Below are 13,303 nucleotides of genomic sequence, written 5' to 3'. Positions count from 1 at the left end.
ACTACAATCATCAGGTTGTCTTGGCATGGTGGGCTGGGAATTGTAGTTCTACATCAGCTGTTGAGGATGCACAACCTGTGCTGTGGTTTATATCTTGGCTCCTTACAACCTCCATAGAGATATAATATAGCAGAGCGTGTGTCAAATCAACCGTGAAAAACGGCCATTTTTCACATCCGATTTTCACCGATCCCTCATACACGTTAGTCTATTTTGGGAATCTGTGAAAACGGACAAAAATAGGACATGTCCCTATTTTTTCATGGGCCCTTCACGCGGTCTGTTAAAACAACAACCGTGTGAACAGCCCCATAGAAATACATGTAGCCGTGTCGCGGCCGTTAAAAAAACAACTTTTATACTCTCGTCTGAATAAGGCGTTAGACGTCTACGGGGCCCTGCTGTCCTCCATGTCATGCGCCATCAGATGCCGTATTACAGAGGTTGCCACAACCCATAATTATGAAGCCCCAGCGCCACTTTTTTGCAACACATGTGAATGTGTTGGGAAAAAGTAGGACCAAACGTGACTCAATTACGGAAAGCGACTCCACGCCCGGTTGATAAATCTGGTGCATGCTGCACTAGTAGAGGGGGCTGGCACCAGTATTAATAAATGAATTATTATTCCTACCATGCAGTCGTCTCCAGCTTGTACCTCCCCAACTGTTGCAAAACTACAATGCGTTTATTTCCGGAAAAAGCCGAACAGACATGAAGCAGCTGAGCGCTCACACGAGCGCTTCAGCTGCTTCATTCTAGCGATTAGTGGGGGTCTCAGACCCCCCCGACATGTCAGAAGTTTGTCAAACGTTTAGCTACACTTTCAGCATGCTAGGAGGTGTAGTTTTGCCACACACTGGCGATCACTACAGACAGGAGCTCTGCTATTAATAGTATATTCTCTACTCCTCTTATCTAGTTGCAGAGTAATAAAAGCAGTGAAGTCAAGGAAAGACACTCAGTAGCACCCCCTACTGGACTGCAGGCAGTTGTTGTTGTACACTTGGCAATGAAAGGTTTGGAGGGAGGAGGCTCTGGAAGGAGAAAGGAGCAGCCATATCCCAGTGCACAGAAGGATCTGTCCCCCCTGCAGGAATGATCAGAGCTGCTGTCAGGGACTGCTATTATGTGGGGATCAGGAGCAGGATCAGTCCCTTGCTGCAGACATGCAGGGTCACACTCAAACAGGGCACAGCCTTGCATGGGGCTGCAGCTGCCGGAATAGCAGAAGGGAACAAGAAGATGAAGACCTTTGATGATTTGCCTGGACCCTCCCTGCTCTCCAACCTCTACTGGTTCTTCTTCAGGGGCTACCTGCTCCATACTCATAAGCTACAGGTCAGTCCTGCTGGATCATCTTCTGTGTTGTTTCCTGTTTGTTATTTTGTAGATACATTGTTGCCTTTTGTTACTAAACTTCCATAAACATGGGACAGATCTGTCAGTAATGATAATATTATGACCTAATGTCTCGCAGCTCCTGATAATTGTCCCGAAGGACAAAGGTGGGAGAAGCAGAAGCTCTGGGGTCTCACCTGTCATTGCAGGTGCTCCACTTCTGTAGGACAAAGTTCTCTTATTTGATATCGGTGAATATTTTGCGCAGCTGACAAGTCATGCCTCTTATGTAACAGTTTTTGGCGCAGTTTGGGCATTGCAAAATCGCAGCCTCAATGTTTACATGCTAGTTTTACCCCATATGGAAATACTGGGATCACGCAAGGTTTTTACTGCAACCGTGGGGCCTAATTCTGAGCCTTGTGCTGCTCTGTTCCATATCATGCCTGCGGCTTTATAATACAATCTGAATAAGGTTCTGGTTACATCGGTGTTGGAGGCTTCGCCAGGAGCCTCGATCGCAGATTCCACAAAAAATCCTGGACAAAATAGCGCAGTTTGCAGCGCTATTTTGTCCAGTGAATTAATGGACATCGTGATGGAACCCATTGAAGACAATGGGGCAGATGTACGGAGACTGGCATTTCATACGCCGGTCTGTAGGAGTTAGGCTGGATTCACACATCGCATTTTTAATGCAGATTTTTTTATTTTATTTTTTTCTCCAAAGCTTGAAGTTGTTTCAAAAAGAAAATATAAAGCTGTGTTCACACGGCATATGTTCGGGCTGATTTCAAGAAAAATCAGTCTCTGAATCCTGTTGTTTTTTTCAGGCTGATTTTCAAAACTTTTTTGACTTTTGGAAGTGTTTTTAAGCGTGTTTTCGAAACGTTTTTTGAAGTGTCAATGGGAAAAATCCGCTTGTAAAATGCTTCAAGAAGTGACGTCACTTCTTTCTTACGAAGCGTATTTTTACGAGGTCTTTTTTTTTTTTTTAATTCACTAGCCTAAAAATACGCCTTATATGAACTACAAAGTGTATGTCCCATTGAAATCAATAGGAAGCCGTTTGCAGGCGTTTTTCAAGTGTATTTCTGAGCGGGTTGTGATCCGCTATCCGTATTGTTTTGCAGTCTATCTATAAGAAGAAGTACGGCCCTATGTGGAAATCCTCCTTTGGAGCGTATAAAACGGTGAATATCGCTGATGTCGATATCTTGGAGACGGTTCTGCGCCAGGAGGGGAAGTATCCAATGAGAAGTGACATGGAGATCTGGAAAATACATCGGCGACTCAGAGACCTGGCTCTAGGCCCTTTTACTGAGTATGTTCAGTGGCGCCACATCGCTTGGGGTGAATAAAATCTGCTCTGATGTGTTGCATTGAATTGTGGGAGATGTCTTTTTTGTTTTTTAAGAGCGTAATACAGTGCCTGATGTAAAACATTACATCTCCAACAATGCACTAAAATAGGGAAAACTCAGTGTAGGGACAGCAGGGGGCAGCAGTAATTGTTACATCTTCCAGAGTGCAGAATTCTGAATGCAGCTTTTGCTGTGACTGGAGTATAGCATGAGGTCACTTAGATTATTACAAGGTTAGATAAGTAAAGCAAGGTATTGGCAGAGTATATGTAGATATAAAATGTAGAAAATCTAAGCTATGGAGTAGGTCCAGGGTTTGAGCATCAGTCCATCATCTGCTGAGCTTCCACTTTCATACAGTTCGTGTACGTGCGTCACGTGTTAAAACCCATTCGCCTGTTTCTGCAGGGAAGGTCACCGCTGGCATACACTGCGCTCCATCCTGAATAAGAGGATGCTGAAGCCGGCAGAGGCCATGCTGTACACCGGGGCGGTGAATGAAGTGGTAACGGATTATCTTGACACGCTGGATGCCATGAGGAAGGAATCTCCATCTGGAGTCATGGTCAACGACATTGCAAACACTTTTTATAGGTTTGCATTTGAAGGTGAGCTGGTTGTAGATCTTGGTTCTGAATGTTGTATTGTGATTGTGTCTTATAACTTAAAGCGGGCCATACACTTGAGATATCGGTTGGCTCAGTGCATGTTCCGCCAACAGCTATTGCTTCCGAGACCACCCTAAACATGCACACTCGGGAGAGAGAGGGAGTAACGAGAGTAGATAATGAGAGATGGGAATAAGCCGCTGCCAGACATGGGGGGGAAAGCAATTGCCGATCTAGTAGAAAAGTAAAAAAGAACAACTCCCATCAGAGAAGACGTCACCTGTGAGTCACTGGATCTCATTATTTGTTCCGGTGTTATTAGTTATATTGGTCTTTGTATAGTAGAACTGTGCACGTGTTGCTGATTGACGGAGCGAGTGTGCCATTGGGGGAAGAGTCAGAGAACCCCCATACGCATAAGATAATCGACCGATCCCACCAACGTCTGCTGGTTCGACCAGCATTTTTCTAATATGTATGGCCCTTTCAGACATATTTATGGCATATCCATATCATTTGCCATAAATGTCTGATAAATTCTGGGACCCAGTCCCTGCCTTGAGAGATGGCCGCTGGTTGCCGCATCTGTTGTCACAGCGATGCACGGAGTACAGACTGGCCTCGTTGCATACACTCCATGAGACTGCTGCAGCGTCACTATGACACCAAGCATGTTTAAGTATGAACCATTTTTTTCTTATGTTTTTGCGGTGGAATCGTAGCTTTTCCGCCGCAAACATCGCAACATTTGCCTATTTGTTGCGGGTTTTAACTCCCCATTAAATTCAATAGGGAGAACCCGCAACAAAAACACATCAATTCCGCAGCATAAATTGTCACGCTGCGAATTAAAAAACCCACCGCAGGTCAATTTATGAACGGTTTCTCGGCGGATTTTTTCCGCTGTGTGTGGAGGAGATTTATTCAAATGTCATTCACTCTGCTGCTACTGTATTATGCTGCGGGTTATCCAAATTTATGTGTCGCAGAAAGTTCTTACGCTGTCCCTTCAGGGTTTATGGAAAAGATTGAATAATAAATAAAAAGCAGCCACATGAGGATAATGGCAATCATAGGACACGGAAAACAAGCACCAGCAGAGCGTCCCGGCATGTGACACTGCCAACGGATACATCTCCCGTACATTATACAAAACATTTCCGATCGGTGCAATGTGGGTGCAGCAAGTGAGACTTTAGAGAGAGATCTCTGCTTGTTGTCAGTGAATGGGATCATTCTTGCTGGAAACCCGTTCAGACCTTATACCAAATATGAATTTACGTTTTCAGCTTCACTGATCCAATGTGAATGAATTAATGAGGACAATGTGCAGGTAATTTGGGACTGACAATCTTGGGCTCTTGTATCTTTGTGTGTCTTATTTTGTTATTTTATTTTTAGGAATTTCTTACATTCTCTTTGAGACCCGTATCGGCTGCTTAGAGAAGAACATTCCTCCCGAGACCAAGAAATTTATTGATTCTATAGGAGCCATGCTGAAATATTCAGTTTTTGTCTCCTTTTTACCTCCTTGGACCAATAATCTTCTCCCCTACTACAAGTTGTACATAGAAAACTGGGACAACATCTTTGAATTTGGTGAGTTACAGTATGTGAAATGTTCAGTTTGGTCACTGACGATGGTGGGACTTGAGGTCAGGGCCAGGCCGAGGACAGGGGAGGTAGGCCCTTGCCTAGGGCGCTAATTGACTGGCTGTGCAGTTGCTGAGCGTTTTCTCTGCAGTAAAGAGAAGCACTCGCTGGTCATAGATATATAATTAATACAACATGACAAAATCATTACATGCACAGATGTCACCCATATAGATCTAACTTACATAGGCATAAATATCCATAGGGGTCCACTTACTATACGGCTCAGTAAATTTGAAAAATGTATGAACATGAGGTTCTTAGTTTTCTTCTCTCCCCTTGTGGACATACATAGACATAACATACATGTTCAGCTGAACCAAGAGCGTTACTAGGTGAACTTAGTGGGTTAGGTGTCAAATGTCCACTACACTGATATTCTTGAATGGAGGGGGACCAGGAGGCGTTTTGAAGCCCTTGCCTTGGGCACTAAGACAGCTTGTCCCACACCTGACGGCGACGGGACGAGCCAAGTAGCCGTTGACGGCGACGGGACGAGCCAAGTAGTCGTTGACGGGGCGAGCCAAGTAGTGGCTGACGGGGCGAGCCAAGTAGTGGCTGACGGGGCGAGCCAAGTAGTGGCTGACGGGGCGAGCCAAGTAGTGGCTGACGGGGCGAGCCAAGTAGTGGCTGACGGGGCGAGCCAAGTAGTGGCTGACGGGGCGAGCCAAGTAGTGGCTGACGGGGCGAGCCAAGTAGTGGCTGACGGCGACGGGAAGAGCCTTGTAGTGGCTGACGGCGACGGGAAGAGCCTTGTAGTGGCTGACGGCGACGGGAAGAGCCTTGTAGTGGCTGACGGCGACGGGAAGAGCCTTGTAGTCGCTGACGGCGACGGGAAGAGCCTTGTAGTCGCTGACGGCGACGGGAAGAGCCTTGTAGTCGCTGACGGCGACGGGAAGAGCCTTGTAGTCGCTGACGGCGACGGGAAGAGCCTTGTAGTCGCTGACGGGAAGAGCCTTGTAGTCGCTGACGGGAAGAGCCTTGTAGTCGCTGACGGGAAGAGCCTTGTAGTCGCTGACGGCGACGGGAAGAGCCTTGTAGTCGCTGACGGGAAGAGCCTTGTAGTCGCTGACGGTGACGGGAAGAGCCTTGTAGTCGCTGACGGGACGAGCCTTGTCGTCGCTGTCGGTAACGGGGCGAGCCAACTAGTCGGTGACTGTGATAGACTTGCATGAAATCCCATCACAGTCAGTCACTACAAGGCTTATCCCATCAGCGACCACAAGTCTCGTCTCCTCACTATCAATGACTACAAGGCTCGTCTCAACAGTCAGTGACTACAAGGCTCAAGTCCCTTGTGATGCAGATTATGATGTGTCAAGCACAGAATCATGGAACTGACTAGAAAAATTGCTGGCTGCACTTGTACAGTTCTATTGAGTTTATAATGGTGCACTGGGATATTCTCTAATGTGCAGCCTCCTCTTTTGGCTTTTGCTTTTCTCTGCTGGATGTGTAAAATGTATTCCCATGTCACCTCTTATCATTAATGGATGCTGCTGCAGGACCCTGCTCCTTCCACTGTCATTTTTAGTCTGTGACCTCCCACAAGATCAGCTCTCACCTCTCCTGAAATACTCTGTGCTGCTGCAGAAACCTGCTGCCTTCCACTATATAACGTTAAGTCTTTGACCTCTCGCTTGTCGCCATCTACATGACACTACCCCTGTCACGTAGCGCTGTGCCTTCACTAACATCACGTGAGTTGACCGGCCACTACCCCAACAAATTAGCACACTCCTCATGAAATACTCTGTGCTGCTGTGATGATTCCCATCCTATGAGGGATTTTCATCCTTGTATTGCCCAAATATTACAGAGATCTGATAAATCCTGTCCACAATTTAGACAACACTTCATTTTTTTTAATGACTTTAAGGAAACAAGTTGATCGACCAGAAGATGCAGAAGATACAAGAGAGACTGGAGCGCGGTGAGGAGGTGCAGGGGGAGTACCTGACCTATCTGCTGTCCAGCGGTAAACTGACCAATAAGGAAGTGAACGGCAGTGTGGCTGAGCTGCTATTGGCTGGAGTGGACACGGTAAGGATTTAAATATCGGCTGCATGTGAGCAACGAGTGCCCTGGGTATCAAGACAGCAAGTGATAGTGCCGTACATTGCCCAAATAACACTGGCATCTAGTAGGGTCTGTCATGTCGGTGCTCGTATAAATGAAGCAGCCAATTTAGTTTCCAGCTAATAATGTCCATAGAACAGTGATTTGTTGTGGTAGAAACGCTAAAAAAAAATTGCCAATATCCGTCGTCGTACAATAGCGCCGGCTGGATCGGCGCTCGTACGATAGCGCCGGCTGGGTCAGCGCTCGTACGATAGCGCCGGCTGGGTCAGCGCTCGTACGATAGCGCCGGCTGGGTCAGCGCTCGTACGATAGCCCCGGCAGGGTCAGCGCTCGTACGATAGCGCCGGCTGGGTCAGCGCTCCTACGATAGCCCCGGCAGGGTCAGCGCTCGTACGATAGCGCCGGCTGGGTCAGCGCTCGTACGATAGCGCCGGCTGGGTCAGCGCTCGTACGATAGCGCCGGCTGGGTCAGCGCTCGTACGATAGCGCCGGCTGGGTCAGCGCTCGTACGATAGCTCCGGCTGGATCAGCGCTCGTACGATAGTGCCGGCCGGATCTGCGCTCGTACGATAGAGCCGGCCGGATCTGTGCTCACATATTGGTGACTGTCTGAGATGAAGATACCAGGACAAGCGGTGCCCAAATATCAGTGCCCATGCAATTGTGTCAGCCATATTAGAGTCCATCTCCGTGCACTGATAAGTGCTACCATATGATTTAAGTGTTACAGACTGAACAGAATCGGCCGTGCATTGCCCAAATCAGGACAATTTACTTGGCATAACAGAATTTACCAGCTCTCCGAACCCCCTGACCCCAGTCCTGCCTAGAGTTAGTCTACATGTACATGACCGTTGTTTTCATCCGTGTCATATCAGTTTGTTTAACGGATAGCGCACTGACCCAATCATTTCTATGGCCCCGTGCGTACTACCGTGTTTTTCACTGATTCGTGTGGGGGGCCGTGAGAACGGTCGAAAAGCTCAGAGCAGGTCCTATTCCTGCCCATGTTTGCGGTTAGGTGGCATATGGATGCCATCCGTGTGCTGTCCGTGTATTGTGGATCCTTTTTTTATGAGACGCAAAATACAAACTGTCGTGTGCGTGTAGCCTTACGGAAACGGTGTTGCTCAGCTGTTTCCGTAATCCCGGCCACCTCTCCATTCGTTCTCCGCCTGAATGCGGCAGCTGCTTCGCTGGGCGGGACGTGGCCAGGGGACCTCCATTCTGGAGAAAGGTGCGGGTGCCAGAGTTGGGACCCGCGTCTATCGGACGGCTCTCTCCCTTCCATAGGTCGTAATATCCTATATTTCCCCTCTCAGACCTCAAACACATTATCCTGGGCGCTGTACCACCTTGCAAGAAACCAGGAGACTCAGCAGTCTCTCTATCAGGAGGTGACCTCCGTTATCCCGGGGGAAGGTATTCCCACCGCTGAGGACCTCTCCAAGATGCCACTGCTGAAGGCCGTTATTAAAGAAATACTACGGTTAGTCATATTTTTTAAGATTTTTAAATGGTCATTTTTGTAAAAGCTGTGAGACACAGTACAGTACCTCTGCTGCTGTCTAGCCCTTCAATTACTGACCCTACTTGCTCCCGGAACCTTTTTACCTCTGGGTCGCCGCACATAGAGGTGAAGAGAACCCGGGAGCGAGGAGGGTAAAGTTAATGGAGGGGTCTGGTCTGGGGTCTGAATCAATTTGGGGTCTAGTGTCTGAATCTATTTATGAGCCTGGTCTGGGTCTGTGTTAATTTTTGGGTTTGGTCTGAGGTCTGGATTAATTCTGGGGTATGGTCTGAGGTCTGGATTAATCCTGAGGTATGGTCTGAGGTTTGGATTAACTCTGGGGTATGGTCTGAGGTCTGGTTTAAATTGTAGGTCTGGTCTGAGGTCTGGATTAATTTTGGAGTCTTAATTTATTATGAGGTCTGAATCTTTTGATGTATGGGGCCCAGAAAATCCTGATGGTGGCCCTGCTAGGTGCTAAAGTGTTTTTTCTAAAACATGGCCACACTTTAGGTTTAAATATAGCTCATTATAATGCTTAGGCCTTTTTGACTCAAATTTAAACCATCTAAAAACGCTAACCTGTAACATGCTTTTTTTTAATGGTGCTTTTAGTGGTGTTTTTCATTTAGTGTAATTTTTTTTTACATGCTCTATTTCTGGTCTTTTTGACGTCCTATAGAGAAGCCTATGGACAAAATGCCCCAACTAGAGCATGCTGCATTTGAAAAAAAGAACCAGACCACAAAAATGTAGTCAAAAACCACCACAAACTAAAACGCAGTGGAATGTAGTAAATTTTATTCTTCTTGACTTTAATGCAACATTTGGCCGCACTAAAAAAAAAATACAAAAAAAACGCAACAAAAAACAAAACAAAATGTTGCGTGTGAATCCAGCCTTAAAGGGAACCTTTACTCCAGTGTTTAGCCTGTAAATTATGTTCGAAATGACACCTTTTATTGAATGACCTCTCTTATTCAGAATGTATCCTGTTGTGCCGACTAACTCAAGAGTAGCTGCCGAGAAGGAAATCATCATCGGAGACTTCTTTTTCCCCAAAGACGTAAGTTTATAAAGAGAAGGATCATGCTCATCCCATGGAGATTTCCCAAAACTGCAGAGTCTCCCGGTGCCAGGTTGAGCTCTTACAAACAGTGGCATCTCCCTTGACTCACGGACAAAAAAATAATTCCATGTATAGACCGCTGTAGACTAAGCAACCAGTCATGTACGCCAAGCAGGGGGCCTCCATAGGTCAACGTCACACTAGGGCTCCTTGCTGGTGCTGGATCCTTCCACCATCATGGGATGGGACAGCCCAGAGTTGCCAAACCCCTTCCCAAACCCTTTGCTGTGGTATTGGAGAGGGCATGTTCTCACAGTCCATGGGAAAGGGGAATAGCCACCCCAAAGCTGCCCCCCCCCCCCTCTCTCTATTGGGCCCTATAGCAGCTTCATTGGCTACCTCTATGATATATACCTCCTTGAAGGCACTAGCCGATGGGCACTTTAGTAAACTAAACCAAGAGAGGGATTAGGATTAGTCATTTTCTTTCATTCTCACCATGTCCAAACTTTGGTCCACCAATAAATGAAACTCCAGTTAGACCTTCATTGGACTCCTTGTTTTCTGTCTTCCCATCGTAGACCCTGTTTGTCTTGTCTCATTATGACATATCTCGGGATGAGAACAATTTTCCAGAGCCAAATAAGTTCATCCCTCAGCGCTGGCTCCGAGACCAAAGGACAAAGAATAACCCATTCAGCTCCATACCATTTGGATACGGCATTAGGGCTTGTGTCGGCCGTCGGATCGCTGAACTGGAGATGCATCTGGCCTTGTCCCGGGTAAGTTACCTGTCCCCAGGTGGATATGTTTTCAGAGTTGTGACACGACTTTAGCATTCATTTAATCAGCAAAAGTTGTCGGGAAATTAGGGTGATCTCCAAGGACAATGAGAAGTGGGGTCCACTACTAGTCCCTATGGATTGGAAGGGGGGACTGCATGCTCCCTCACCTGCCACACTCTCAGGGGCTACCTAAGAACCTGTCTGCAGGGTGAGTTATGTTTTTTAGTCTTATGTTTCTGGAATTCCTAGGCCCCAACGCAAATACGATAACAGGGCGAATGCCAAACATCATGTCCCAGATAAGGAGACGGAGGTACTATATAAGGGGTATTCCAACCAAAAAGAATTATCACCTATCCACTAAATAGGTGATAAATGTTAGATCGGTGGTGGTCTGACTGAGCCCCACTGATGGCAAGTGGTCCCCCACTCCCTTGGCCAGGTGGTGGGGGTCCCAGCAGTCTGACAATCACCGATCTAACACTTAATACCTATTCAGTGGATAGGTGATAAAGGTTTGTGGCTGTGAAACCAATTTAAAGGAATTGTCCTGTTTAGAAAATCCATTTTCATTCACCCTATTAGGGAATTATGAGTTACATAGTTAGTACGGATGAAAAAGACATGTCCATCAAGTTAATAGAGGGGGGTCCGCTGTTCAGGATCCTCAGCCCTTGGTCAGAGTGGAGAGCGGTTACATAGAGCGTCTCTCTCTCTCTGGAGGTCCTGTCCTGTATTACACAGACACCACATTGATATGAATGGACACGGGTGTAATTCTTTATTTCCCCTGCGGGGGCGCTGCTTGGAAATTGTACATTTACTGAAAGGTTTCCCTGCAGATTACAGCTGATAGCAGTGGGTCTCAACAGGGGGACACACTGTGATCAGCTTGTCACAGGACCCTTTTAACAAGTGGAGAATGTCCAAAGCAGAGACCCCCTTTAAGTTGTCTTTGCACCGAGGCCTACTGATGTTTGTTAAAATGTATCAGAGTAGGTAACAGCAAGGACACCAGAAGATACATTATATGCTGCTGGATTTAGCTCCGAGAGTTGCCTACATTGATACATTGTAAAAAAAAAAACTGCAACTGTGTGAGCAGAACTAGAGGTTTCCAGCCTCCGAATGTAGACAAGAATGTTGCCATTCAATGACAGCAAGCAGATTACTTAAAATGGTGAGGAATTGAAATACAAAATATTTTAGAAAGTTCCAGAACTCCTACAACTATTAAGCTTTATTTAGATAAGGTGTAAAATCAGATTTTCGGATCGGAGCCTGAACCTACTGGATGACACTCTGGTGGTCCAGAGACCCTGGTCTATGGAGCTAGAATTGATATACTCGTATGGACACATATAATGGTGACTTATGTGTCAGGTATGTATCGAACTATAGAAATCTTTGGTTGTACTGAGCCGCGCCACCTTTTTTCTGACGCAAGAATTAATAATGGTGGGAGCCTCATAGATAGTCTTTTTTAATGCAGTTACACCGGTTAAAATAAGATTTGTTTTATTCTGTCTGTATCCCTTCATAACCGCTCACATACCTGTATACAACGTCATCGTGTCATTTTATCCTCAGATTATTAAGAAGTTTGAAATTCGACCAGATCCTCAAGGCGGAGACGTTAAATCTATGGCCAGAATCGTTCTCTCTCCAAGTAAACCCATAAATCTTCAGTTTCTGGAGAGGAAGTCTCTATGATGACCGGCGGGTCACGTGGCAGGATAAAGACATAGCGTCAACAGTCTGTGGTCGCAATCAGTGGAGTTTACCAGAGGATCCCCCTGTGCACCCAACGATGGGGAGAGGTGGTCAAATGATTGACTATTTTGTATCTTAATTTGTTTTTAAAAACGGGTGAACACATTTTAATTTTCTTTTTCGTTACATTTTTACAACTTTATCCTGTGGATATGTCATAAATGTCCCTCATAGGAAAACCCCTTTAAGGGACCCTTCTAACAAGTAGGGATTGTCCAAGGTGCAGAACCTCTTAAATAGTCATCTTCTCTTATCATTAAATAAAATGGAATAAACTTTCACTCTCATTCTGATTCAAAGGTGGAACAAGATGATGTACGGCACAAATCCGATATCTATACAAAATCTCGGCATTACAGCTGTAAAAACAATGGGGGAGATGTGACCTCTTTAGAGGGGAGCACCAGCATTAGTTACCTTACAAGTTGATATATTGGAGGAGATTTATCAAAAATGGTGCAAAGGAAGCTGCAGATGTGTATTGGATGTATGGAGCCGGAAATGTGTGTAACCTGTAAACTGTTGGTCCCTCCGCTGGTTTCTGTAAATCCACATTTTCTTCCTGTTTAGTGGGCGGGCTCTTCTTGGTGTGCTGTGTGCCCTGAGCCAATCAGATGCCTCCCCCAGCTACTACCTCTCACAGAGAGGGAGAAACTGCAGCTGCATCTCCCTCCTCCAGTATCTGACTTGGGTGCCTAGGGCCCAGCCTACAGCTACATGTGCATTGCAGATCTTTGGGGGAAAAAATTGTACAAAATAGCGCAAAACCTTGTATTTTTTTAATTGTAAAATTTGGTCGGTACGTATCATTTATTGATTAAAGTTTATTAAAAACAAAAAAATAATCTGGAGGTATGGGAAAAAACAGTAAATCCTGTTATTTGTTGTTTTTTTGCATACACCGTGTGGTATAAGTACCAAATATGTTGAATTTTGCATCTGGGCCCACCTGTGACACCAGTCTTAGGAAATTTTCTTATAGCTATAGTTTTCTTTATGTATGATAGACCTCTAATTTATATAGACATACATTTACCAGATAATGCCACTATATAGACCAAATATCACCACACTGAGCAAAACCCAGTATACCAAGGCCAATATTACTATACAAGAAA

General features: G+C 45.8%; 1 protein-coding gene across 1 annotated transcript; it reads left to right on the top strand.

Moving 5' to 3' along the window:
• Window positions 1–1,009: 1,009 nt before the first annotated feature.
• Window positions 1,010–12,466, top strand: LOC142655224 (sterol 26-hydroxylase, mitochondrial-like). Its single transcript, XM_075829110.1, has 9 exons — window positions 1,010–1,341; window positions 2,475–2,665; window positions 3,114–3,313; window positions 4,715–4,912; window positions 6,846–7,009; window positions 8,371–8,537; window positions 9,543–9,624; window positions 10,209–10,409; window positions 12,003–12,466. The coding sequence occupies exons 1-9, from the start codon at window positions 1,099–1,101 to the stop codon at window positions 12,123–12,125; spliced, it is 1,569 nt and encodes a 522-aa protein (XP_075685225.1). The 5' UTR covers window positions 1,010–1,098; the 3' UTR covers window positions 12,126–12,466.
• Window positions 12,467–13,303: the final 837 nt, after the last annotated feature.

This window comes from Rhinoderma darwinii, chromosome 6 (assembly GCF_050947455.1).
Source record: "Rhinoderma darwinii isolate aRhiDar2 chromosome 6, aRhiDar2.hap1, whole genome shotgun sequence".
Lineage (NCBI taxonomy): Eukaryota > Metazoa > Chordata > Amphibia > Anura > Rhinodermatidae > Rhinoderma > Rhinoderma darwinii.
Note: the sequence above shows the minus strand (reverse complement) of the source record. Positions and strands in the feature narration are given on the sequence as shown.